Source organism: Dipodomys spectabilis, unplaced genomic scaffold (genome assembly GCF_019054845.1).
Source record: "Dipodomys spectabilis isolate Male_0828 unplaced genomic scaffold, ASM1905484v1 ptg000492l, whole genome shotgun sequence".
Taxonomy (NCBI): domain Eukaryota; kingdom Metazoa; phylum Chordata; class Mammalia; order Rodentia; family Heteromyidae; genus Dipodomys; species Dipodomys spectabilis.
The window spans coordinates 1,403,482-1,430,927 of record NW_024871169.1 but is presented as its reverse complement, the minus strand read 5'-3'; the positions used below and the strand labels follow the sequence as shown (position 1 = coordinate 1,430,927).

The window sequence follows — 27,446 nt, the reverse complement described above, 5'->3', positions numbered from 1 at the left end:
GATATGTCATATTAGAATACTCTCTTTGGGAAATAGATGTGATATGGGTGCTCCATTTCTCATTAGCTGTTTTCTGCTTCCAGATTCTGTGACGCTATTCCTTCTGACTGGAGAGCCATCTTCTCCCTTCCATTACCTGGAGGATTCCTTTTTGCTTTTGAAAACACAGAAAAAGAATTATATCCTCCAAGATACCCAGAGTCCTTGGACTGGATTAAACCTCTGTCCTGGACTTACACAACCAATAGGACTCATCACTTGTTGGTACACACTGACCATGGTACACTGTGGTTCTCTTATCTGGATTGTGAGCTCCTCCACTGTGCCCACAGAAACAACAGAGGTGATCAGTCAACATGCATGGAGCTGAAATGAACTTGTAACCACTAAATAAGCACCTAAAATTTCCAGCCATATTGCTCTGTATTCTCCAGTGCACATTTGTTTGTTCCTTCATGTAGTTCATTTGATGGGAATTTATTGTGCACCTACTATGGGATGGGCATTTTCTGAGAAGAGTAGCCAATGTGGAAGGAAAAAAAGCTTGGAAAGTATGGCATTTTGGAAACCAAGTGAAGAAGGAGCTGCAAGGTAGAGATGATCAGTTCTAACAAAGGCACCCAAGAGGTCATATAAGATGAAGTCTGAGACTTGACTATTGCTATAATAATGTGAAAATAATCAGTGATTTCAACACTTTTGCTAAAGTGGTTGGCAAACACAGACTGGGCAGAGTGCCAGTGGCTCATACTTATAATCCTAAATACTCAGGAGGCTGAAATCGGGAGGACCAAAGTTTGAAGCCAGCCCAGGCAGAAAAGTTCACTAGACTTCTTTTCCAAAATGGCCAGCAAAAAGCAGGGCTGGAGGTATTGCTCAAGTGATAGAACATCAGATGAACAAGTGCAAGACCCTGAATTCAAACTCTGATACCAGCCCCCCAAAAATCATTTTTTAAAAATACAGATTGAAGTTATTTCAGAAATGGATAGGAGCATTGGAGAAGAAATGACTAAAGAAAGCTTCTATATATATATATTTGTTTCAAGCAGTTTTTCTGCAGTGCTGGACATGGTAGTACATGCCTGTAACCCTAGCACTTAAGGAGGCTGAGGCAAGATCACATGTTCAAGACCAGTCTGGAATACATTGTGAGACCCTAGCTCAAAAATAATAATAATAAAGGGAAGTAAATAAATATATGGTGTTTTATTTTGCTATGCAAAGTATTTTTTATTTGCATGCAATAAATATATCTATCCTTTCTTTCAAACATCTGAGTTTCCTGTTTTGAGTAGAAATGCAATATCTGTCAGCAACTCGTGATACAAATTTTTCACAGCACATTAATTTCTCTGTATTTTCTGAGGCCTTCTCTATCTTGGGGGTTTGAACGGTCTCTCTGCTGGTGTCAAAGGCTGTTTGGGGTTGGTTTTTCTTTTCTGAAACCTCAAAACCTTATAGCTGATTCGTAACCGATGTCTTCACATTCACAACTGATCACAACCTCCACTCAAGCCACATACTGACAGCAAGCCTTCATGTGGCCCCCATTCTTCCTCCATAGCTCCCATCACCACCTATATACACAGAGGCAGGCTCCCATAGGCAGAATGTAAAAAGATTACAAGACCACATGTATTAGGACCATGAGGAGAGGAGACAACAGATCCTCAAAGACACATTTAAGAGGCAGCAACAGGCAGGGCCATGTCTACACCCTCCCACTCCCCACAATCTTCTTCCCCGTGGAACATGACCACCCTACACACTCAGGCCCAAACAGGAGACTACTGCACAGCAAGACAAGTCATTTCTCATAGAGCTCTATTGTGGCATATAATAATAGGTACTCTATATAAATTAAATTAAAAATAAAGCTCCAGCAGGTTGCACAGGTTGGCTGTTAATAAATATATCTCTGGGTAATTGTGCCCCAAGACCAGCTCATGACCACTCTCCCTCATCCAGAGAATTATACAAAAATAAATACAGGCTCAGGGGAATGGGGGGTGGGTGGGGAGGACATGCCTGGTTCCATTCTAAAAGTTCTCACTCCTTCCACCATCCCTGGAGAGCTCCAAGACAGGAAAGGGAAGGCCTCTCTCCAGTCAACCATTCTTAGAAGCAGAGGACCAAGGTCCTTCACTGTACAGGCCATATGTGTCATTTCAACCCTCTGGGGGGGGGGGTGGAGGGACTGACCTTCCCCAGACCCCAAAGAGTAGGGGGAGGGAGAGCCTGTTATTGCTGATCCCACAAGCAGCCCCTACGAGAACCAGGCCAGAGAGAGGCACAGCACAAGCACCAGGAGGGACATACCACTGTTCAGAGCCACAGGGACCACCACCAGCCCAGCCAGGACTCCCAGCGTCTGGGTTAAGGGGCCCCAGAGCTGAGAAGGCAATCCACACCCACATTCTGCAGGGGCTTCTGGGGTGGGAGACCTCTTTGGGGACTCAAGACTTGGGTCTGCACCTTCTTCATCCTGGGAGATCACAGGAGACCTTGCCACACTAGAAAGATAGACATCATCCCTCATGGGACAAAGAGAGGTGGAATTCTGCTCCTGCAGAAGGACTGGAACATCTGGCTCCTTGTCGGACATTGGAACTAAGCCACCTGCCCACTCAGGGGTGACCTCCATCTGGGCCTCTGTTCCGGCCTCCCCCAAAGACCTGGTCACCCCACCTAGGATTCTATTTGTGTATAGAGAGTTGATGTCCTTGCCCATCCCTTTCTCTGGATCCCCAGGGAATGGACCTTCTGTACCCAAAACCACAGAGCTGTCACATCCAGCACCCTCTGCCCATGGGAACCACACATCTCCCATAGTGGCTACCACAGCATGGGCCCCAGAGAGGATTTCCGGAGGCGATTCCTTGGGGCTGTCTCCTTCAGGACTGGAGGGAGTGATGGCGAGCCCCTCATCACCCTCCCCCTCATCATCAGGGTCCTCAGTGTCCTTGATGAGCTCCACACCACGCCCCAGTCGTGCGTAGTGCAAGGTGATCTCCTCGGCCAGGGCACTGTTCAGGGCCCGCTCAGGGCCAGGCCACTTTAAGATCAGGTCTCGGTCCGTGAGTATGCCCAGGGGATGGCTAGGGGATAGCCCCCCATCTGTAGGGCCCTCCCCACCACCCCCTGCTGCACCTGCAGCAACAGCAGCCCGCAGGCGGCTCAGGTGAGACAGATAGAGCTGTTCCAGCTCCTGATCAATGGTGTCTTCGCCAAGCAGCTCCTCCAACCCACTCAGGACCTCCAGACCCCCAGTAGGTTCATCCATAACAGCTCCCACCATGAGGTCCTTTTGACCCCCTCCACTCTCACTTGACACTTCCCAAGAGGCCTCCACCTGTTGCTGGCTGGGCTCCAAGAAGGGCCCAGTGGCCACTTCACTTGCATCAGGCCCAGAGGCCTGATCTCTGGGGGAGCCACCCAGGCCAGAGAGAGGAGTGGAGGGAGGAATCCTGATGGCTGGTGCCTGGAGGACCTCTGTAAAAATGACTGGGAGACTGCTTCTGGAGATGCCACCTTCTCCTGAAGGGTTGCCAGTTCCAGTAACTTCAGAAACCTGGAGCCGTGGTGGAGTGGGGAAAGAAAGAAAAGGGAATGATTAGAGGAAGGCTGAGATAAGAAGAGATAGTAAAAACTGATAAGAGCCACACCCAGCCTCATATGGGGTTTGCAGGTAAACACAATTAAAAGCATCTGCTTTAAGGCTCTAAACTCCAAAGACTCTGACATCTATATTGAAATAGCAAAATCATCCCTGTACTGGTAAGTCACATCTGTAATCCTCGCTACTCAGGAGGCTGAGAGCTGAGGAGCCCAATTCAAAGCCAACTCAGGCAGTAAGGTCCAAGTGACTCTATCTCCAATCAACAACCAAACAGCCCAAGTAGACCACTGGCCTTGAGCAAAAAAGCTCAGGGATATCACCCAGGCCCAGAGTTTAAGCCTCAGAATCTTCTATTGGCTAGGAACAGTTCAATGTAAGCATCAAAATAAAATAAATGCAATGCATTGAAAGTCACCAGATATATTTAGAATTCATGACATATAAAAACCCAAAAATCCTGATTGGTCATCCTTGGTGGTCATTTTTAATCAATACTGGTGAATAATGTGGGAGGGAAATTAAATATTAATACTCCTTTCTTCTGTATAAACGATATGTCAACTTAGTCAAACAATTGATGTGTGGTAGGTTTTTCTTTAGAGACAAATTCCAGGAAATGGGAATTGAAAGCATTATGCTCACCTTTGGTCCTCAGCTCCACCCAGACCTGAGCTCCTCCCAGCCCTTGAGTTCCCTGGAGGCCCCTCCTTCTCTCTACCCAGACTCACATGAGACTCCATCTACCTCACTTCCAACCCTCAGACCCTACTGCTACCTAGATAGTGGAGGCTGCCATGTGCTCCCTCTCCAGGGGAAATATGGCTCCTCTTATAAACCTTGTAATAATCTTTCTCTTGTGCCTGCCTGCCTCTGCATGGTCCCCTGGGATGGATGTGATGGATCCTTTCAGGAATAGTAGAATTAAAAGGAGTTAGTTCAATTTAAATTAATTTAATATTGCATTGAATAAATGTCATAGAAGTAATGGCCTACCAAATTAAATTAATTAAATGGAACAATGAAAAGCCAAGTTAATTAAAGAACTAATAAAATAAAGGACCACATCTCTACTTGTATGCAATCAGCCAAAGTCTACAAGGCAAACTCTACAAGGCAAGTGGGGTGTCTTAGAAAAATTGCAAGAACTCATGTTTGTAATCCTAGCCACTCAGGAGGCTGAGATCTGAGGACTGCAGTCAAAGCCAGCCCTGGCAAGGAAACCTAAGAAACTTTTATCTCCAATTAACCACCAAAAAGCCCAAGTGGAGCTGTGGTTCAAGTGGTAGAGCACTAGCCTTGAGTACAAAAGCTCAGGGACAGTGCTCAGGCCCTAGTACAAGCCCCAGGTCCATCACACAAAAATTGCAAGGAATGAAGTGATGGCTGATATTTAAAAATCTGAATGAGCTGGGAGTTGGTGGCTCACACCTGTAAGCCTAGCTACTCAGAAGGCTGAGATCTGAGGATCATGATTCAAAGTTAAACTGGGCAGGAAAACCCATGAGACTCTTATCTCCAAATAAATACCAAAAAAGGAAGTGGAACTATGGTTCAAGTGGTAGAGTGCTAACTTTTGGCGTAAAATCCGAGGGACAGCACCTAGGCTCTGAGTTCATGTTCCAGACTGACATACAAAAAAACAAAATCTGAAGAAGTAGAGTGTGATTCATACATGTAATCCTAGCTACTCAGAAGACTGAGAGCTGAAAGATGGAGATTCAAGACCAGGCTGGGCAATTAAAGTCTGTGAGACTGGTGGCATGACTCAAGTACTATAGTGCCACTATGAGTAAGGACTATGAGTTCAAGCCCTGGTACTGACAAAAAATGTTTTAATCTGAAGAGATAAATAAACTTATTGCAATGTGTCAAATTTGTTTAGATCCCAGAATACTTATAAGGAAGTTTAAATGCTGGCCAAATGGTTAAGGAAACAAAGAAATATTAATTTTCTGAGATCTGATTATTACAGTTGTTTACTGGGGTTCGTTTGGCTTTATTTTGACAATTCTTGATTTTCTGAGATACAAACTATCATCAATGGGATAAGGTCTAGATTTTTTCCCAAAATAATTCGGTAAGAAATAGAAGGGGCTGGTGTCAGTGGCTCACACCTACTATCCTAGCTACTCAGGAGGCTGAGATCTGAGAATCACACTTTGAAACCAGCCTGGGTAGGAAAACCCATGAGACTCTTATCTCCAATTCACCACCAAAAAAGAAAGCCGGAAGTGGAGCTTTGGTTCAAGTAGTAGAGCACTAACTAGCCTTGATCACAAAAGCTCAGAGACAGCACCAAAGCCCTGAGTTCAAGCCCCAGGACAAAGAAGAAAGCAAGAAAGAAAGCAGGAAAGCAAGCAAGCAACAAGAGAGGGAAAAGAAGGGAAGGAGAGGGAAGGGAGGGAAGGGGAGGGGAGAGGAGGGGAAGGGAGGGAAGGGAGGGGAGGGAAGGAGAGAGGAAGGGAGGAGAGGAGAGAGGAGGGGAGGGGAGGAGAGAGGAGGGGAGGGGAGGAGAGAGGAAGGGAGGGGAGGAGAGAGGAGGGGAGGGGAGGAGAGAGGAAGGGAGGGGAGGAGAGAGGAGGGGAGGGGAGGAGAGAGGAAGGGAGGGGAGGAGAGAGGAGGGGAGGGGAGGAGAGAGGAAGGGAGGGGAGGAGAGAGGAGGGGAGGGGAGGGGAGGGAAGGAAGGAAGGAAAGAAGGAAGGAAAGAAGGAAGGAAGGAAGGAAGGAAGGAAGGAAGGGAGGGAGGAAGGAAGGAAGGAAGGAAGGAAGGAAGGAGAGAAAGAGAAAGAGAGAGAGAAGGGAGGGAAAGAAGAAAGGAAAGAAGTAAGGAAAGGAAGGAAGGAAGGAAGGAAGGAAGGAAAAAACAAAGGAAAGAATGAAGGGGGAGGGAGGGAGGGAGGGGAAAAAGGGGAGGAAGGGGGGAAGGGAGGAGAAAAAGCAGAGGTATTAAGTAGGAAGGGGCACAAGAAACTTGGTGAGGTACTTGCAAATTCATAAAACTAGTCTGTTTACTTTTTACTTTTTTTCGGGGTGGGGGGGGTACAGGTACTGGGGCTTGAGTCCAGGATCTCCCACTCTCATTTGGGTTTTTGCTCAAGGTTGATACTTTTTTTTCTTTCATTTTTTTTATTGTGAAAATACCGTACCGAGGGGTTACAATTACATGGGTACATTTCTTATCAATCATTGTTGCCTCCTCCTTTGTTTCCCCATCCCATCCCTTCCCATCTCCCAAGGTTGATACTTTCTACCACTTGATCTACATATCAATGTTTTGCTGGTTAATTGGAGATAAGGGTCTCCCATATTTCTCTGTCTGAGGTGGCTTTAAAACTATGATTGTCTTACCTTAGCCTCTTAAGTAGCTAGGACTATAGGCATAAGCCATTAGCACCTGTTTTGCTTTGCTTTTTTTCTAATTTTTTTTTTTTGGGTCCGGTCGTGGGGCCTGAACTCTGGGCCTGGGCGCTGTCCCTCAGCTCTTCAGCTCAAGGCTAGCGCTCTACCACTTGAGCCACAGTGCCACTTCCGGCTTTTTTCTTTTTCTGCTTATGTGGTGCTGAGGAATGGAACCCAGGGCCTCAGGCATGCAAGGTAAGTACTCTACCACTGAGCCACCTTCCCAGCCCTTGCTTTGCTTTTTACATACGTGTGTGTAAAAAGTTTTATAATAAGTTAGAATAAGTTATAACAACACACATCTTCAAAATACCTCCATCTCCCCTGCTACCACAGTCACAGCTAGCTTGGACCACTGCAGTGGTTTCTTCCTCCTCAGTGCCCCTGCCTTCACCCTCCACCAATAGTGTATTTTTAGTGCAGCTGCCAGAGGAAGCCTATTAAACCCTACAGGAGATCATGTCCCTCCACTATTCATGGCCCTCCTTTGGCTCCCCCACTCCATCTCATAGCAAAATCCATGGTCCTCACTTTGGTTCACAAAACCCTGTCCAATCTGTCATCCACTACCTCTCTGTCTTCACCTCTACAATTCTGCCCTTCATTTACTCTGTTGCGCCACATCAACCTCCTGACTGATCCTAACGAACATTAGTCATGGCCCTTCCTCAGGCACTTCACCTTTGCCTGGGATGCTCTTCTCCTAGTTATCTACAAGGCTTGCGTTCTAATCTTCAGATCTCCCCTGAAATCTCATTTATCACTAAAGCCTTCCCAGACCCCCAATCTAAAGTCCCAAATGTCTCCCCACATTTCCATTCTCTCCTCTTCCCTCCCTCTTATTAGCAGTCATCTTCACCTAAAACACTGTATATTTGGGGCTGGAAGTGTGACTCAAGTGATAAGAGAGCCTGATTAGCAAGCACAAGGCCCTGAGTAACCCCAGTACTGCCTCAAAAAACACGTACCTACAATACCATATATTTTATCTGATCAGTTCTTACCCCAGAAACATTTATGCCCCAGGCATACACTGTTTTTGTTCTCTGTTTTTACCAGTAGCACATAACAAGCAGTCTCTAACTATTTGCTAAATTAACAAATGAAATTTCTCTAAGTCCAAGCCAGTTACCACATTGTCCTCCATCAGCCATCAGCTTCTGGTTTTCCTTTCCAACTAAGGTGGACTCAACTGCCACTAAACGATCACAAGGTGAAATTTTTATTAGGCTTTTTATCCCAAGGGTTCAAGAGCTTGCTTACCTGAAGTGTCATCTGGGGCCATGGACGAAGTGGGGTGGGGGCCACCAGGGGACCCACTAACTCTTGAACATCAAGACACTCTGATGGAGAGAAGAAAGGCGAAATATTGGGACAAGACAGGTGAGCAAACGGGTCTGATTTAGCTAAGAAAATCTGCTGATATACTCAAGGTACACTATTAAAAAATGAACTATGTGACTAGGTAGGGATGGGAGGGAGACAGTGGGGAAGAACAAAGGAAGGGGTGACATTGTACATCCAATAAGCATGGCACTCATAACCCAACTTATAGAATTATAACCCCCTTGCACAACTACTTAATAACAATAACAATTTTTAAAACTCAAATAAAAAGAAAATCTGCTAGTCTAACCAGCTGACAGCTGAAGTTTTTGTGGTCATCTAAGCAATAGGAGACCTATCTTATTCATAGTAAGAAAAGGGGAAGGAAAAAAGAAATGGTAAGAAAAAAGAGCAGAAGGCTGTGAGTATATATAATTCAGTGCTAGAGCAATTACTTAGCATGTTCAGGGCCGTAGGTTCAATCGCCATCTCTCTCTCTCTCTCTCTCTCTCTCTCTCTCTCTCTCTCACACACACACACACACACACACACACACACAAATTAAGATATAAAAAGTGGGAAGAACTCCCAAAAGGTGTCAAGTACTTACCCACAGCAGAGGTATTATCATCCATGTTCTTCATCCTCAGTTCCTCCTCATTAGGCCTGTAGGGAAGAGAAGAGAGCACATAGATCTGACCTCCTAAGAGGTCAGTTCTGCCACCCACAGGCACCTTCTGCACCTCTGTGGTGGCCCATCTCTACCTGATGGCTGCTGTTACTCTTCTACCTCTTTTTGTCTCTTGATCATGTAAGCCCTACACGCCCATTGTAGGAAGCTTACAAAATACAGGAAAATCTAAAGACGTGGGATGCAAAACAAGCACACATCAGCCAGAGGCAATGACTGTTACCATGTGGAAAATTTCATTCCAGACATTCTCTGAAACCATTTAGATTCTGCAGACATGCATTCACAGCTGGCTTTGTCCATTTAACAGTAAGAAACATCATTATAGGCTTTTGCAAACATTGAAAATGGCTGCTTAATGCTTATATCATATGGGCTCGCCATAATTTACGTAGCCATTCTCTTCATATTGAGCAGCCAGGTTGTTTCTTCTATTATTTGGTCACAAACCAAACATCAACAAATAGCACTGGGCATCGTTTTATCAACATGTTTGGATCATTTATTTATTTAAGATCTATTTCTGCCTGTGATGAAAGCCTTCTTTTCGATGAATGAGTAGGTGGTAAAGGCTGTCAGATGCAAGAAGCAGCAGAGAAAAGGGGGAAAAATAGAGAATGGGAAGGGAGTTAGAGAAGACTGGGTCCCTGCACCAGCTCTTTACATTCTCATATCAGTTTACAAGGTCATAGCTAGTCTCCTCACCTGCAACATGAAGTACAGGAAAACCAGGATGTGTACATCAAGCCCAAGAGGAATCAAGAGAAATGGAGATGCAAAGTCAGACATGAAGGCCTGGCACAGGGTGAGGGACTAAATGGATAGGATATATTGATTGATCTTACTCCTTCACCAAGCCATATCAAATCCCTAAATGGTATTGTCAAACATATTTCAGCCTGATCCTGCCAGATGTGGAATCTCATCATGGAGAAATCACTGTTACTATTCTTACACAAGTATCTGATAGCTACAGATAAGTCCAATGAGGGAAGTATTAATTAAACATCCAGAAACCTGGGAGGGGCTGAGGCAACCACTCAAAACTTTTTCTTCCAAAGAGGCAGCAAGGCATTGTTAATACTTGTGGAAATAGTTGAAACTTTTTTTTGGTCCATTATGGGTCTTAAACTCTGGGCCTGGGCACTGTCCCTCAGCTCTTCAGCTCAAGGCTATTGCTCTACCACTTGAGCCACAGCGCCACTTCTGGCTTTTTTGGCTTATGTGGTGCTAAGGAATCAAACCCAGGGCCTCATGCATGCAAGGCAAGGGCTCTACCACTGAGCCACCTTCCCAGCCCCCGAAACTTTTTGAAAATATCTAACCAGTTATCTTCACAGAAACAGAATGTCATCAGTTGACACATATGTAGTATTATGATGTCAGGTAAGCTCCACATGCATCAATATATTAATTTAATCTTCCCGATGCCAGATCGGTACTTTTAGCTGGGCACTGGTGTCTCATACCGATAATCCTAGCTACTTAAGAAGCTGAAATCTGAGGACTGCAGTTCAAAGTCAGCCTAGGTAGGAAAGTCTATGAGACCCTAAACTCCAATTAACTACCAAAAAGCCAGAAATGGAGCTGTGGCCCAAGTGGTAGAGCACTAGCCATGAGCAAAAAAGCTCAGGGACAATGCCCAGGCCCTGAGTTCAAGGAGACTGGTGCACACGCGCGCGCGCACGCACGCACGCGCGCGCACACACACACACACACACACACACACACACACACACACACACACACACGTTACTTTTAATCCTTTGAAGTAGGTATTACTATTATTCCTAAAGAGGATGAGGACATGGCTCAAGGTCATGGAGGAACAGGAACAAGATCACAACCTGGGCCTTCTGTATTCAACCAAGTTGCTGATCCTTGGATGCGGAAGACTAGAACCTAACCATCTCCCACCCAATCTAGTAGATAGAGGGAGGAATCTGTAATAGACAAGATTTTTCCCTCTTCCTTCACTGAGGCTGCTTTAGACCTGCCTTTGGTCTACATATTAATTCCCAGTTTATCTAGTTCCATGGGACATATGGCTAGGAAACCACAAGGCAAGAGCTGTACGATCCTTCCACTGGTGTGCTGGAGAAAGGAACTTTAACCAGGTACGTGGATCCAGAGGCGAGAAACTTTGGATGGGAAAATCTATCTTTCTCAGTAGTCTATGCATCTCACTAGAAGTATTTGAATCAAAATACTATGTGGCTTGTGGTAGACAACTCTGGGAGCCCAGCCAACAAGTCACACACATTAGAGCTGAGAAAGTAAAGTTCAGAACTAACTGCCTGGATACTTTACCAGTTCCCTTAGTGGGTCTAAAATCCAGGCCTTTAGACCTGTGTTTCAATACTATTTCTGCTGGATGGTACTGGCTTCATTTTTTAAAAAATCTTGTCATTAAAAAAAAGGTTGGTATTCCCTAAAACAAGCTTCTTCAAGAATAGTCTTGAACAAGATAAAAAGCTCTTCCAGGGACAGGACTGGGCAACCCTCATCATCCAGCGCAATCCTGACATGTGTAATATTTAGGCTTCTAAAATCTACTACCATCATAGATGTGAGGATAAAGAGAAAATTCAGGAAGTAGCCAGCAGCAGGAGAAAGACTCTTAATATGGTTGCAGAAAGAAAAGAAAAATATGACAGGAGTCCTTTAGCCCCCAAGGGAATCTCTTCAACAACCAAGGATGGAAAGAGAGGGCATTCAAAAATCAGGTCAAGCAATCAAGACTATCCTAAAATCCATGAAATCAGCAGAAGCAAATAAATTGTTCTCTCAACCCCTGAGAAAATCAGGATGAAAACAGGAGGGACAGGTCATTACTGTTCACATCCAATGTGGGCCTTCACATTAATACATCAAATCATTTGAAAGCCTCACAAATTCAGAAACTATGGCTTAAGGGTCTTTGTACCCAGACTCTACTCCAAACTGAGACTCCACTCTGAAGGTAGAGTCTAAAACTGGAGACTTGTCGGCATGAGTAGCTCATGCCTGGAATTCCAGCTACTCAGGAGGCTGAGATCTGAAGATTGAGATTCAAAGCAGAAAACTCCATGAGACTTATTTACCAGCAAAAAGCTGGAAGTGAAGCTGTGGCTCAAGTGGTAGAACACTACCCTTGTGTTAAAACAAAAAGCCAAGAACGAAGCCAGGCGCTGGTGGCTCACTCCTGTAATCCTAGCTACTCAGGAGGCTGAGATCTGAGAATCACGGTTCAAAGCCAGCCCAGGCAGGAAAGACTGTGAGACTCTTATCTCCAATAAACCACCAGAAAACCGGAAGTGGTGCTGTGGCTCAAGCAGTAGAGCGCTCGCCTTGAGCTGAAGAGCTCAGGGACAGCACCCTGGCCCTGAGTTCAAGCCCAATGACTGATGACAAAAAAAAAGCCAAGTGACAGCATAAGGACCTGAGCTCAAGCCCCCAGTACTGGGACAAAAAAATGAACAAAATCTAATGTAGCTCAGTGGCAAAGCACTTGCCTAGCAAGTACAACATCCTGGGTTCAATCCCTAGTATCAAAAAAGAAAAGACAAAAATAGTTTAAAAACAAAATAAAATATAAAACATTGGGCTTACAAAATATTACACATAAAATGCATCCTATGTACATATCCCTGAACTGTCTTTTACAGTAAAAAGTTGGAGGCAACTATGACTACAGTGCAAATAAGGACAGTAAGACAAATTGAGTACAAGTGTTCACTGAACTCACTGATTAGTAACAGAGAAGAGTTCTTAGAAAAATGGTGAGGCAGATTAAGAACAAAACTTTACCTACAGAGTGCCTGTAAATTTTTTAAATGAAACCTGCTCTTTGGGTACCAGTCCCACAAATTTCACATGGCATCCTCTCAAGGGCAGTGGACAGAGATGGGCCAGGGTACATATTGCTGGAATGTCTTGGCACATAGCATTTGGGTGCCCGTGAGCACTAGTCAAGCCTAGAAGGGGTCATTCTAATGGGCATCAACATCCTTCTGCCACCAGGAAACTCAATGGACGCTGACCTCAGACAGTATCTGATACAAAGGAGTAAGATTTGGGGAAGAGGTGGCATTGGCCCCAGCACAGGCCAGCTGAGACAAATGACCAGAAAGATCAAGTTGTCAGAGTTGAAGAAGGCTGACAAGCCCTATGAAGAAATGCCAAGTAAAACGCAAAGCAATCACAACACTGCCACCACTGCCGCCACCTGGGTGGCAAAAAACTTTGCCAAAGTGGCTCAGGCACTGAACCTTAAAGGGAAACCCAGCAGCACCCAGCTCCCATTGAGACAACCTGACCATGCTGACTCTCTGGGGGCAGGTCGCTAAAAGAAGCTTCCTCCCAAATACCAGGAATCCCAGTTCCCCGGGGCCACATGCTTTCTGCAAAGAATGAGGTTTAAAGGCAATTGAGAAAGTCAAGTAATGTAGGGCACTGACTTGCCTTCCCCAAGTGTATCAGTCTCAACTAAGATTTGTGGACATACCAGCAAAGGGGGTGGGAGAGTGGTTTATCATGTCATGAGCTTTTTATTCTAGTGACAATTCTTTTGGCTATGGCCAACAGTAAAACCACTGTACCTCATAACCCAGTATACTCATACGTGTGAATATACAAACATACAGAAGTAAGGAAGTTGTTCTTTGAAAGAAATGAAACTTACCTTTATTATATCATGAGATACACTCTGATGTTTCCTATGCCATTTTTTTTGTGTGTGCTGGGCTTGGGGCCTGAACTCAAGAGTCTAAGTACTATCCCTGGGCTTTTGTACTCAAGGCTAGCTAGCACTCTGCCACATGAGCCACAGCTCCACTTCTGGCTTTTTTTTTTTTTGGTAATTAATTGGAGATAAGAGTCTCATGGAATTTCCTGTCTGGGCTGTTTTCAAACTGCAGTCCTCAGATCTCAGCCTCCTGAGTAACAAGGATTTACAGGCATGAGCCACTAACACCCAGCTTCCTAAGCGATTTTTAAGTGTTTGAACCGAGTAAAATGATTTTGCATCTCAATAAATGGTCAGGAGATGCAGTTTCAAATAATCCCTGCTCTACTACCTATCAACTAGGTCACTTGGGGCAAGCTACTTAATGCCTCTGTGCCTCCATTTCATCCCTAAGGAAGGGTTAACGGTATTGTCTCACTGAAGTTTTTATTAGACTAGGCATGTATTTGAAAAGCACCTGTAAAATGCTTAACAGTAATTCCCTCAAATTGCCACTGAGGGAAACTTGGGTTCTTAAAAGGAAAGCAACTTGCCCAGAGGTGCCCAGTTTGTAAGACAGATTTCCCCCATCCCAGTACAGCAGTTGGTAACTGGGATACTGGAGCACAACTGTGCAAACTCAGATTCGGGCTCTGCCACTTTTTCAGTGTATGGCCTTGTGCCACATCCTTACCCAGAATGCACTGAGTTTTCTGTGGAATAAAAGGTGATCAATCTGGGGCTGGGAAGGTGGCTCAGTGGTAGAGCGCTTGCCTTGCATGCATGAGGCCCTGGGTTCGATTCCTCAGCACCACATAAGCAGAAAAAAAAAGCCAGAAGTGGTGCTGTGGCTCAAGTGGTAGAGTGCTAGCCTTGAGCTGAAGAGCTGAGAGAAAGCGCCCAGGCCCTGAGTTCAGGCCCCACAACCAGACCCCTCCCCCCAAAAAAGGGGGATCCATCACTTTTACATTGAATTTTCTCTCCAGACAACTCAGATGACCCAGTCCACCCCCTTCTAATGAGTTTTTCTCATTGCCCCTAAAGCTACCACCTCAGATATCAAGTTGGATCTCGTCCATGTAAAATCTACTCAGGCCTTACTGTGCACCAGGCCTGGAGACATTAGAGTGAGCAAACCCAACTAGGAAGCTTACAATTTGGTGTGGGGAAAAAAACATTAAAAAATACTCAAACTCATTCTTTCAACAAACATTTATTGAGCACCTGCTAAGTGCCAGGCACTATGGCCGGCCTGCGAAAATACAGTGGTGACCAAAAGCAGACTGTGTCCCTACCCCTCACGGAGTTTACAGTCTAGCAGGGTAGTGATCCAGTAATCCTCTAGTGAAGGGATGACTACAAACTGAAGTCAGTACCTTTAGAAAAGAAAAGAATGCCCTAGAACAATGGGCCCTGGCCCAGATCACCATAGGGTCAGCAAGGCAATAAGATAGGAAGAAAGAAATGAGTGAGGCATGTTTGAAAAGTAAGAGGCTGCTCAAGAGCCAGTAAGGAGGTGACAAATGTAGCACTAAGTGAGGTGAGTTTGAGGGAATGTTTGGGAGTTAGTCAAATGGAGAGATCAAGTTCGAATACAGAAAGCTGAAATAAAGACCAAGGAGAAAAAGGACCAGAGCTGAGGAAAGGCAGCAAATATGACCTCAAGGCTGAGGAGAGAGGGGTCTTAAGTACTACAAAAAGAAAATACATACTCCGTATGGAGTGTGTTCCATGCAGAGAGCTGACAAGTAGAGTGAGTGATTAGAGGAAGTGCCAGCAATTCTCCAAGCAGGCCCATCAGTGAAAGGGTGATGAGGTGCTGGTCAGGCCCAGAGGGCATAGGTGGTTCAGTAGAGATCAAGACGTTGGTCTGAGGCTATCAAAAGAGGGGATCAGGTGAGGAACACAGGAAAAACTTGTAGGACACAAAAAGGATCAGGATCAATGATGTCCAACTCTGAATTAAGTGGCAGAAACCAGGATACTAGAACAGTGGAGGGGAAACTGACCTGAGAGTAGAGTAGGAGCCTCTCCTTGCCTGTAACCTAACAGTGGGGAGGTCTGCACAGCCTTTGATTCTGAAAATTATAGAGAGTTCCATTCTTATGGTATCTATTGTTTCTGGAAGTAAATGGTAGAGAATATTTGGAAAAAAAAGTTACATGCAAGAGAAGAGTGGAGAAAAAACAAAACCCATAAAACTCTAAGGTCTGCCAGGTCAGGGAGAAGAGGATCCAGAAGTTGAGGCAAGGCTCATGTGCTGGGCTACATTGTATTCTCTAACAGGACCTACCTGCTGGGCTGACAAGCGCTATGAAAAAACTAAGAGGCCTGAGAAGGTTAAGGTAGATGGGCTTCCCTGAGGAGACAATGAGAAGTACTGGACAAAAATGCCTAATGAAGGAAAGAGCGTGAGCAAAGGCCCAAAGGCAGAAAGGAGCAAGAACCTTTAGAGTAACAGAAAGACCATGGTGACAGATGCTCAGTCAACAGAGAGAGGGTTAAGGAAAGACTAGCCAACAAAGATCAGCTTGGGGGATGGGGTGAGGAGTGCTTGAAGGCCACGTCAGACTTTATTAGTCTTTATTTTTTTTAGAGGAACAGGAAATTTCCTCCAGTGTTAAGCCCAAGAAGGCCTGGAGGGTTCCTCCCCATACCAGACCTGGAACTTTAGACTTCGGGAGCATCTGTTTGCTCATCCAGGAAAGAGGGATTAAAAACAGTCTAGCTCACAGGTACCACTGTCAGGAGTAAATAAAACTTTGTACAAAGATACTCAGCTAAGTGCCTGGTAAAAAGCAGTGGCTTGGCAAGTTCTCACACAAGCCCTTTATACCTGCCCATCCCGCCCAGCTCCCCCACAAGCCACTGGGTACTTTAGGATCAGTCTGCATCTCTTTTCCCCTGCTTGAACCTAGCACTGTGCCCAGCATACAGTAGGCCTTTAACAAAACTTGTTAATGAATTGTCTTTAAGCCTAAGGCATGTCAAAAGTCTAGTCCTGAACCCAAGGAAAGCATTTGAGCTTCTGAACTACATTCCCATGGCTGCCAGCCAGACTTCTTCACTGCCACCTGACATGGCCCAGTGCACAGTAGGCCTGCAGTCAACATTTTCCGAAGCCCTCTATAGCAGGGCTCCTACTGGGATGGATCGCTGGGAGTGGCTGTTCTTCAACAGCACTCCAAGTCACCAGCAGTACACAAGTTTTAAAACAATAAGTTGAAATGTACTCGCCAAGGAAGCCACCAACCTACAAAGAAAACCTTATCGCTGATCTTGCAATGAGCACCAGCCTCCCCTTTGCAAGAGCTGAGATCAAAAGATAAAGAAGCTATCAAAAAGCCATCTGCCCACTTAAAATAATATCATAAGTCACGTTAGGAACCACACACCTGGGGCCAGTTACCAAAACAATTGCCTAAATGAGCTGCTTCAATTTCTCCTTAAAACCACCTATGTATTTTTAAAAGAAAAACACCCTTCCCACCCACCTTGGCCCAGCAAGGTTTTGATTTCTCTGTTCTCTTCCTTTCACACTCTCAAAAATGACCAAACTCCATTACACAAACTGTCACATCTTACAGTCTGGGCTCTCACGAGAGCTAGCAAGGATGACAACTTGGGGAAAATGATAGAAATGAAGATGGTTCTTGGGCACTGGAACTGCTCGACCCCTTGACCTGAGTGGTGGTTATGCAAGTGCTTGCACAGGTACAAACCCATGGAACATACACTTAGGATCAATACACTTGATGTTAGTATACCTCAATAAAACAAAGTACTCAAAAGAGGTAAAAGACTTACTAGACACTATGCTGAAAACAAACTATACAACTTGTGGAAGGAAGGGGTGATGATGTCCAAAAAGAAATGTACTCATTACCAGACTTATAAAACTGTAACATCTCTGTATATCATTTTTAAAATAACAATTAAAATTTTTTTTAAAAAAGAGGTAGAAGAGTTGGGCACCAGTGGCTCATGCCTGTAATCTAGCTACTCAGGAGGCTGAGATGTGAGAATTGTGGTTCAAAGCCAGCCCTGGCAGGAAAGTCCATGAGACTCTAATCTCCAATTAACCACCCAAAGTGAAGAAGTGAAGCTGTAGCTCAAATGGTAAAAGTGCTATCTTGGAGCAAAAAAGCTCAAAGACAGCACCTAGTCCCTGAGTTCAAGCCCCAGGACACACACACACACACACACACACACACACACACACACACACACACACACACACACACACACACACACACACACACACACACACACACACACACACACACACAGAATCTGCACACACACACACACACAAAGAATCTGCCCTCAGACCTGCTAGGCCTTCAAGAGGACCAGTATTTTTTAACAATACACACACACACACACACACACACACACACACACACACACACACGAATCTGCCCTCAGACCTGCTAGGCCTTCAACAGGACCAGTATTTTTTTAATAAACAATATCCCTAGCATTTCTTCTCTGTTATCAGTCATTAGCTGGGTAACTGAGAGCAAGCTGGATACCACCTCTGAATTCCATTCTCCTCTCTTATGTGGGTATAGTCACAGTACCTACAACACACAGTACATGCAGCTGGCCTAAAAGAGAATGCACCTGGCCCTCTCAGCTGACATAATGCTGGCCTCCATTATCTTTTACAGCTACTACCTATTACCTTGCTCATGTTTGCTACATCCAACACAACCATACAGTGATCATCCTTCCCCCTTTAGCAGATGAGAAGATGGAGATAAGGCCACACAGTTGACAGGAATTTAGGAGAGGTCTCAAGAAAACTATACATTGAGTACCTGAATATTAATACTACCTAACACCTCTGTAGCATTAATTTGAACTAGGTTCAGTTCTAAGAGTTTTTATACCTCCTGTGAAAAAGCCATAGTAGAGGATAAAGTTATATGATGCATAGTACTGTTAAGATCTGGCCAAGAGCAGGCACTAGTGATTCATGCCTATAATCCAAGCTACTAAAGAGGTAGAGATCTGAGAATCAAGGTTCAAAGCCAGCCTGGGCTGACAAATCCAAGGGACCTTTATCTCCAATTAACTGGGAAAAAGCTAGAAGTAGAAAGTACCAGCCTTGAGCAGTTTTAGGCCAAGTGATGGGATAGCAGGAGTGGGCCAAGTTCACAGTCAGAAAATGGCAGGGCTGGGATTGGAACCCAGGCAATCTGATGCCAGAATTCATGCTCAATACTGTTTTTCAAAAGAAAAAAGGCATGCTGGGCACCAGTCACTCACACCTGTAACCTTGCTACTCAGGAGGCTGAGATCTAAGGATCCAGTTCAAAGTCAGCCAGGCAGGAAAGGCCATGAGACTCTTATCTCCAGTTAACTAGCAAAAGGCCAGAAGGGGAGCTATGGCTCAATTGGCAGAGAAACAGCCTTACAGGGAAAAGCTATGGGACAGTGCCCAGACCTGAATTCAAGACCAGGACTGGCACAAAAAAATAAGTCATGCTGCCTGCCCCCTTTCAACTAAGTCTCAAGGCTCTGGCTGGGTTCAGATTGGCAAGTGGGTGCTTGATTGCTTCCTCACTTACTCAGGCACTTCTGCTCACCGGGTGAGAAGTAAGACATTTCTGAACCACTCACAGCTCACCAAGATCAGTAGATCCCATACCTTGCTGCAGCCAGCGGCTTCTACTCAAGCAGACCCAAGGGCCAAATGAGCATTTCCCTTTCCATTCCCATTTTCAGCCCTCCAAGGGGCGGGGAAATTTTAGGGAGACTCTATTGATCCCCAGATTGACTTAGATGACTACACAAGGAATCATACCAGCTGCTGCCCTTGAAAAAACTCACAGCATAATAGGGGAAACCTTAAAAAAAAAACAAAAAAACAAAAAAACTCCTGTATCTGGATCTCCTGGGATGTAACTAGTTCTCTCTTTTCCAAGACTCTGAATAGTTTGTGGGAGCTATGGCAAAAAAAAAAAAAAAAAAAAAACCTACAAGGCACAGCTGGGAGCCTGTAGCTCAAGCCCATAATCCTAGCTACTCAGGAGGCTGACAACTAAGGATTGAGGTTCAAAGCCAACCCAGGCAGAAAAGTCTTTTAAGTCATCTCCAATTAACAACATAAAAGCTAAAGGTGGAGCTGTGGCTCAACTGGTAGAGTACTAGCCTTGAGTTCAAAAAAAACAAAAACAAAAAAACAAAACTCAGGGAGAGTGCGAAGGCCTGACTTCAAGCCCCAGGACCCACACAAAAGGGGGGGGGGATATTAAGAGCTGGAGGCATGACTCAAGTGGCAAGGCACTTGCTAGGCCCATATGAGGGCAAATTCAAACCCCAGTACCACCAAAAAGAAAATTAAGACATGAGCTTCAAGTACAAATCCCATTTCATTCTGCTTCTGGCAAAATACTGAATCCTTATGAATGGCTTCAGTCCCTTACCCCTACAGGAGGCTTCAGACTAGATAAGAGCATAACAGTAAAGAGCACACTTGGGCTTCAAGGTCAGGCATGGCTGAAGTTTAAAAGCCATGCACCATCACTTCCTCAACCAGTTTTGCCACCTCTAGAACCCTGATTTCCTGCTGTCAAATGCAAATCAGACTCCCTACCCACAATTGGCAAGGCCTTTGGCCATACTACCACGTCACATTGCACTTCTCCAATCCATCACACTGCCCATCATTCACACCAAGCTCATTTCCCACTTCAGGATCTTTGCACTTGCTTTTCCCTCTATCTAGAACAGCTTCCTTCCATACACATACATAACTGTTCCTAATCATTCAGGACTCAACTTAAATGGCACCTGCTCAGAATTCTCTCTGTTCCCTTTTCTACCAATTCTCTCATATAACTCACAGCATCCAGACCTTAACTCAAAGGCTCACCCTTAACGTGTCTAAACTGCTATTCCCTCCCAACTGTCCCTTACTGCATTTTCCTTTCCTCTCAGCATCTAACCATATCCCTATTCATATTCTGCTTACTTGCTTGCTTTTCCAAAGTACCTCACAAAAGAACCTTTTCATGATCCTTAAAGTCAGGGAAGATGTCTCTTGTTGGGGGCTGCAGGATGGAACTCAACAAATGAATGAAACCCCAGGAATTAAAAACAATGCCTAGCACGATCGTCCTCCACTACTCTTTGACTGAATGCACCCTCCTCCCTGTCCTGGGAAAGCAGGCCTGATGGGCTCTTGGGCCAGGATGCTTGTCATCCACTCTACCATACAGCCCTTGGTTGGCGGAGGTGGCGCTGGCAAACATTACCTGCGCCTCACCGGCTTCATGCAGCTCTTCAGCTGCCTGGCCTCAGCCTCCACGGGACCCTGGCACTCAGGCTGTGGCTCCAGCTGCTGCAGCTGCGGCTGCTGGGTCAGCCCTTCGACATCAGTGGGTGTGGGAGCGGGTGCGATCCGGAGCAGGACTGTATAGTTGCGGCCGTGGTTGTTGGCCCAGAAAGTGCCCTCGGGGGTCTCATAGCGCACCACGAAGTCGAGGCGCGCCCCATCGCCCGCACCCTCAGCAAAGGGCAGCTGGAAGGCAAAGCGGTCAGTGCGGCCGCCGTCGTCGGGCGAGGAGGTGGACGCCTGGCCAGGGCCCAGGCCGAGCCCCGGATCCAGAATATGGTCTCCTGCTCCTGGTCCTCCCGCTCCTGCCCCAGGTGCGCTGCGCGGGACGTAGCGCGCTGGGTGGTCGCAGAACGTAGCCCAGCCGTCGTGTGAGGCCCGCACGTGCACCGCCTTCTCGAAGGAACGATTCAACACGCGTACCAACCCGCGAAGCACCGGCGGGCGGCCCCCAGGCACCCACACCCCGGCACCCCCGGGAACCGCTCCAGGAGGCGGTAGCAACGCCTCTAGCTCTACCATGACGCGCCCCAAGCGCTCCAGACGGCCTGGCGCGGGCGGCAGCGAAAATGTGGGCACCAGGTAAAACCCCCCGCCAGCGGGAACGGGGCATAACGGCGAGGGATCGGGACAGGCCTCCTCTTCCTCCTCCCCTTCATCCCCATCCTCGCCATCGTCGTCCTCGTCAGCCCCGCCACTGCCGCCATCTTGCCCGGCCGCCGCCGCCATCTTGCCCGCCCCGGGCCCGCCCCACGGCCGGTAGCGGCGCAGCTGCGCCAGCGGCAGCCCCAGGGCCTCGTCGGCGAACAGCACCCTCCGCGGGGCTACCGTGGCCTCGACCGAGGCGCGGGGCTCACCCGCCGCTGGCGAGGGGGGCGCAGGATGCCGCAGCGGGGGCTCCACAGGGGCCGGGCGCGCCATATCGGCGGCGGCGGCGGCACCGACGGCACCGGCGGCGGGACCGGCGGGGGCAGGGCCTAAAGGGGCGAGCAGCCAATGGGAAGGCCAGGGCGGGAAGGTAGGGCTCAAGGGGGCGTAGGCGGCAAGATGAAGACTGGTATAGCAAAAAGCCAATGGGTAACGGCGCACGGGTGACGTAAGTGGGTGACTGGAGAGCCAATTCACGCAGCCAATGGAGATGACTGAGAGTGGGCGGGGTGGGAGGCGAGATGATTAGGGAATCAATGGGGAGGCGCGAGTAGGGGTGGTGTGGGACCCAGGATGCCGAGAGAGGCGGAACAACTAATGCGAGCTGAATGAGATCGGTAGTGGAAGCAGCAGGGAAAGTGGAATGGTTTCAAGCGGTGGTAACAGCAGGGAACGAACCCAGAGGTCTGAAAAGTGGGAGATCCGCGGGTTGCGTAGGCGGTGGGACGTAAGATAGAGACAGAACAGCCAATGAAGAACCGCGCGTCAATGACGTAAAGGCAAGATGACGAAAATGACTACAAGTAGCCAATGGAGAGTCTGGCGAGCATGCACTGCGGCTTCAAAGGGCGGTACCAGGGCAAAATTAGCCAATACAGAGACAAAAGGAGGCCAAGAGGCGGTGTGTGAGCAGCCACGGAGGCGGGGCTGTAGGAGGAAGCGCTAGTTGGTATGGGGAGGTGCTAGGACTGAGGAAGAGAAAGCAGATATCCTATAGGGTTGCCATGGTGAGAGCTGTTGGATCTCAAAGGGCAGTGGTAGTCTGGAGTTAACCAATGCCGAGGCTAGATAATGTAGACGGACAAGGGAGGATTTGGAGACCGATGAGAAAGAACTGAGCCAACGGAGGCCAGTTTAGGTAGTTGAAAGAAGCCCTGGGTAGCCAATAAGGAAATTAGAATGGAGGACTGGGCGTTGGCAGAGGCACAACTACTGGGTGATCCAGCAATAGACCTATAGAATACAGGCAGAGTATATTACACTGGAGGAAATATTTACCTTCTCCTTAACCTTGCATGAATCCCCAGCAATGCACCGAGCCCCTGGAGGCAGAGACTGCACCCTAGTGTGAGACCAAAGAAATCAAAACATGACTTTCCCTGAACAGTTATCAGGTCTCTCTTGCCATGAGCAAGAATGCCCCCGATTGTTCCTTTCTGGCTTAAAAATCTCTCATTGATCCTCAGCATTATCCATGACGTGGCACCATTGTTGAATGAGTGACGAAATGGAATTTTTTTTGTCAGATTAGCTTTTACTATCTTCAGTTCAATAAACACTGATTCTTTGTGCCACCAAGAATTAAATTGGGCATGTTGACAGTGGCTAATATAGCTACAAACCAAAACCTGTGCTTAGCCAATTTAACACTGCATAACCCATATCCCACAGAAGCGAGAGGGGGGGGAGGGGAGGGAGGGAGAGAGAGAGAGAGAGAGAGAGAGAGAGAGAGAGAGAGAGAGAGAGAGAGAGAGAGAGAGAGAGAGAGGGAGGGAGGGGGGACTGAAAACCTGCTTTATTTATTCCCCAGCTCTGCTTTTCCTTCTCTCCCAAGTTCCTTCTGCTTTCTCCATCTAGTTACTCCTCTCACTCTCCCTTTGAAAAGGGAACTGAGAAACTCCTAAAGCTGCTGATAGCAAAACACACCCGTTCATAGAATCCCCTTCAATTCTGGAAGGAATTACTGCATGCCTACCATCTGCTGCAGTTCTAAACATGCAGTTATCCAACCTTCACAGCATCCTTAAGAGGGAAGCAATCCCTCACAGTGGCTCTCTCCGTCAGGTCTCTGTTGAGGATAGTGTCATGAGTCAGGAAGGATTATGTTCAGCTACAAGTGGCATGAAATTACATAGAACTTGTTCCCGTTTTTTTCTCACCTAAAAGTTCAATCTGGCAAGTAGTCCAGAACTTCATCCTACCCACCCATTAGAGACACCATCTGTGTCCTGATCTGTCCCCCTCCCCCCAGCACTCATTCTTCAGCAAATCCTGTAGTTACTCTATTGAAAACATTTCTCCAATCCACCTGCTCACCACCACCTCCACTACTGGCACTGTCACCAGTCACCCAAACCCCTGAACCCCCTGCACTCCACTCTATATTCAGCAGCCAGGAGAATCCTGTTAAATCCTGACAGTTTGTATATGTTCTCTGCTCATAAACCTCCCATACTTCCCTCCTCACACAAGGTAAAAGCCAAAGTCTTTCTCATAGCCTAAAAGTTCCTGCATGGTCTAACCCCACCAGTCTCCTCTCTGTCCTTATCGCCTACATATCTTCCTCTCACTCATTCCACTGTAATCACACCAGCCTCCTTAGACCTAGAACAAATCAAATATACTCTTACCTCAAAGTCTTTCCACTGGCTGTTACTTCTGGAGTTCCACAGGTATCTACATGGCTCCCTCCCTTGCCGCCCCCAAGTCTTTGTCAAAGGCAACCTTCTCTGAGGGTGTTTTCTCAACTTGTTTAATCCTACTCCCTCACCCCACCTCCTATCCCTCCCAATCCCCTTCCCCAGAATCCCCTGTGCAAGAGGATATAGTCCAAGACAGAGGACAGGTAGTGACCTCTGCCCTTCTGTAACCACCTGATCCCCAGCCTTCATTCTACAAAAATCCTGGCTTTCCAGAGCATTATACCTCCCACATCCTAAACCTCACTCAAGTAGCCTTTTGGAAACCTTTGGCCAATTTAACCTCTTGCTTTTCTCCCACCTTTCTGACAATCACTGTCATGGAGCAAGTGACAGTAAAAGATAGATAGTTAGGGAAAGCATAAGGACCCTGAAAGAGAAAAACAGTTCCTACCCAGTCAGAAACAGGTACAGGGAATGGAAAGGGACCTCTGTTTATAATTACACAGGATGTGTAAGGAATGCTCAGACCCAAGTCCACAAGGAGCAGGGGATTATTAACCTTGGGGACATGCTTACAGTCAGCTCCCCAGATTCCTTCCTGACAAGAATGTTCCTCACTCTCTCTCTCTTGCTTCCTCCCACACGTAATAATTTCTGTTATACACAAGATCCCTTCAGACCTCCAAGTGGAGGGTCCTCATTCTACCATGATACCTCCTCCAGCTGCCCAGCACACACATGAGCCATCTTTGGGTCTTAGATGTATCCCAACATCTCAGAATCAACCAGTGAATGTTGTTTTAGTTGTTTCAGACTAATGGTAAAGAGGGTTGGGTTTTTGTTTTCTTTCTTCTCTTCTCCTCTCTTCTCTCTTCTTTCTCTTTTTTTTCTCTTTCTTTATTCTTGCCAGTCCCAGGGATTGAACTCAGGGCCTGAGCACTGTGTCTGAGCTTCTTTTGCTCAAAGCTAGCACTCTACCACTTGAGCCACAGTGACACTTCTGGCCTTTTCTGTTTATGTGGTACTGAGGAATCGAACTCAGGGCTTCATGCATGCTGGACACACACTCTACCACTAAGCCACCACGTTCCCAGCTCCCCCCCTCTCTTTCTTTGTTCTAGACAAGTTTTTGCCCAGACTAGCCTTGAACTCACAATCCACAGTCCTCCTGCCTCAGTCTCCTAAATGCCAGGATCACAGCCTTGAACTACTAGCCTAGTAACATTTTCTTTTAACTGCTTTGGGCTAATTTTTTAAGGTCTTTTGCCAGGCCAATTGGGCCTGGAAAGTAAATTGAATTAAGGAAGGATGCTTTCCTTTTTTGAGTGCTAAGAGGGGGGGGGGAGGAGGAGGGAAAGGGAGAAGGAGCAGATGAAAGAAGGGGCAAAGGGGTAGGTCCTGGCCACAAGGTTTGTACCTTGTGAATAAAAAGGCTGTTGGCAACTTCTCTTCCCCAAGCCTGAAGCCAGTTTTACAGAGGGGCCAGAATGGATGTTGGATAACTAGAACCCCAAGCCATGAAGAACACTGAAGAGCAGGGAACTAGAAGCCCAGCTATGCCCAACAGGAAAAGCCCCTGGAGGCTGGTCTCCCAATTGATTAATTGTTGGAAGGAGTGGGTACATGCTGAAGTGAGAAAATGCAGCTACCAAATAATGACCAACTTTAAAACCTCACAAATGTCGAGGCCCCAGAGGAATCTCCAAATCCCAGAACCACTCTATCGTGGCATAGAGAAGTGAAAACCTGAGACTTTGGGGGTCAGGGAAACTGGGGGCTCCAAAGGCTACCCACTAAGGAAAACAACATACACACCCTCTGTAATCTGCCAACTCGGTGATCTTGGGCAAATTGTTTGACTGCTTCGTGCCTCCATTTTCTCCTGTATAACAGCAATGCAGTCATGACCAGATGGACCGCAAAAGACTGGTGAGGACTGAACACAGTTCTTCGTAAGAAGCATGTCTGGCATGTGGAAAATTGAGATAAATGTCAGCTACCAGATGATGGTGCATGTTTGGAATCCTACATCCTTACAAACTGAAGCTTTTCAGAGTGTAATATTGCAAAGGCAAAGGATATCAGAAACATCAAGTTATGCTGTTCCTAACAGGATAAAAGGATCAGAAAAAGCCTCTGGGCTTCTTTGTGAAGTTCTGTTTTATTGTGGTGGTGGTGGTGGTGGTGGTGGTGATGGTGGTGGTGATGGTAGTTTTCATAGTAATGGTGGTGGTTGTTTTTTGAGACAGGGTCAAGCTGCTAATGAAATTGTGATCTTCCTGCCTCAAACTCCTAAGTACTGGGATTACAGACATGCATCACCACACTCAAAAGAAATGTTGTTGTTGTTGTTTTTGTGTGTGTGTGTGTGTGTGTGTGTGTAGTTTTCTTTTTCATTTTGCTTTTGTAGTGCTTGAGATGGAACCCAGAGCCTTGCAAGCACTCCACCCCCTAAACTACACTCCAGCCTTTTTTTGTGAAATTGGATGCATTGATACTGGGGGCCACTCCGGACCTTCTCAGTAAGATGGCAGCTAGGCCAGAGCACTTAAACTCTAAGACATGTAAGGCAAGACTTTTCTCCCTTCTTACTCAGTGACTCTCAGTGGATTCTGGGAACCAAAGACTCTTAACTCTTCAATTCCATGAATTGTGGGGGACAGGGGTGGATGCCCCACTTTTTTCTCTATGAATATACCTATGAATGTATTCTCTATGAATGTATGATGTGGGTGTCCAGAGATCCCTCGCCCTGGGCAACACAAATGGTGGTACCCCTATTGATTCCACCTAAGGGAAAACTGAGGCTGGCAGAAGGACAAAGTTATGTTTTCGATTCATTCTTTCTTAAGCTAGAGACCCTCAAATATCTTCTCACACACAGAGTGCTGTCTCTGCCTCACCTAGGATACCCCTGTGATTTTAATTCTTTTCCCTTATTTTTTTCTGAATCTACACACTTTTGTTTAAAAAAAAACTGTGGGTTTTTTTTTCATGAGCCCTGTTATCTCATTGATACCTCTCACCTCTGTGGTAAGGGGAAGAAATCATATTTTCAGATGACTGGT

General features: G+C 46.4%; 1 protein-coding gene across 3 annotated transcripts; it reads right to left on the bottom strand.

Annotated features, from left to right (window-relative positions):
• Nucleotides 1-1,191: 1,191 nt before the first annotated feature.
• Nucleotides 1,192-24,489, bottom strand: Ppp1r3f (protein phosphatase 1 regulatory subunit 3F). 3 transcript variants are annotated; one of them, XM_042669277.1, is made up of 6 exons: nt 24,367-24,489; nt 23,712-23,804; nt 23,015-23,078; nt 8,958-9,013; nt 8,285-8,364; nt 1,192-3,574 (listed from the first exon to the last, which is right to left on the bottom strand). In XM_042669277.1, exons 2-6 carry the CDS (start codon nt 23,731-23,733, stop codon nt 2,270-2,272), a joined length of 1,527 nt encoding a protein of 508 aa, XP_042525211.1. In that variant the 5' UTR covers nt 23,734-23,804; nt 24,367-24,489; the 3' UTR covers nt 1,192-2,269. The 3 variants fall into 3 exon arrangements, with proteins under 3 accessions (XP_042525211.1, XP_042525212.1, XP_042525210.1); XM_042669278.1 differs by lacking the exons at nt 23,015-23,078; nt 23,712-23,804; XM_042669276.1 differs by lacking the exons at nt 23,015-23,078; nt 23,712-23,804; nt 24,367-24,489 and adding an exon at nt 21,009-22,097.
• Nucleotides 24,490-27,446: the final 2,957 nt, after the last annotated feature.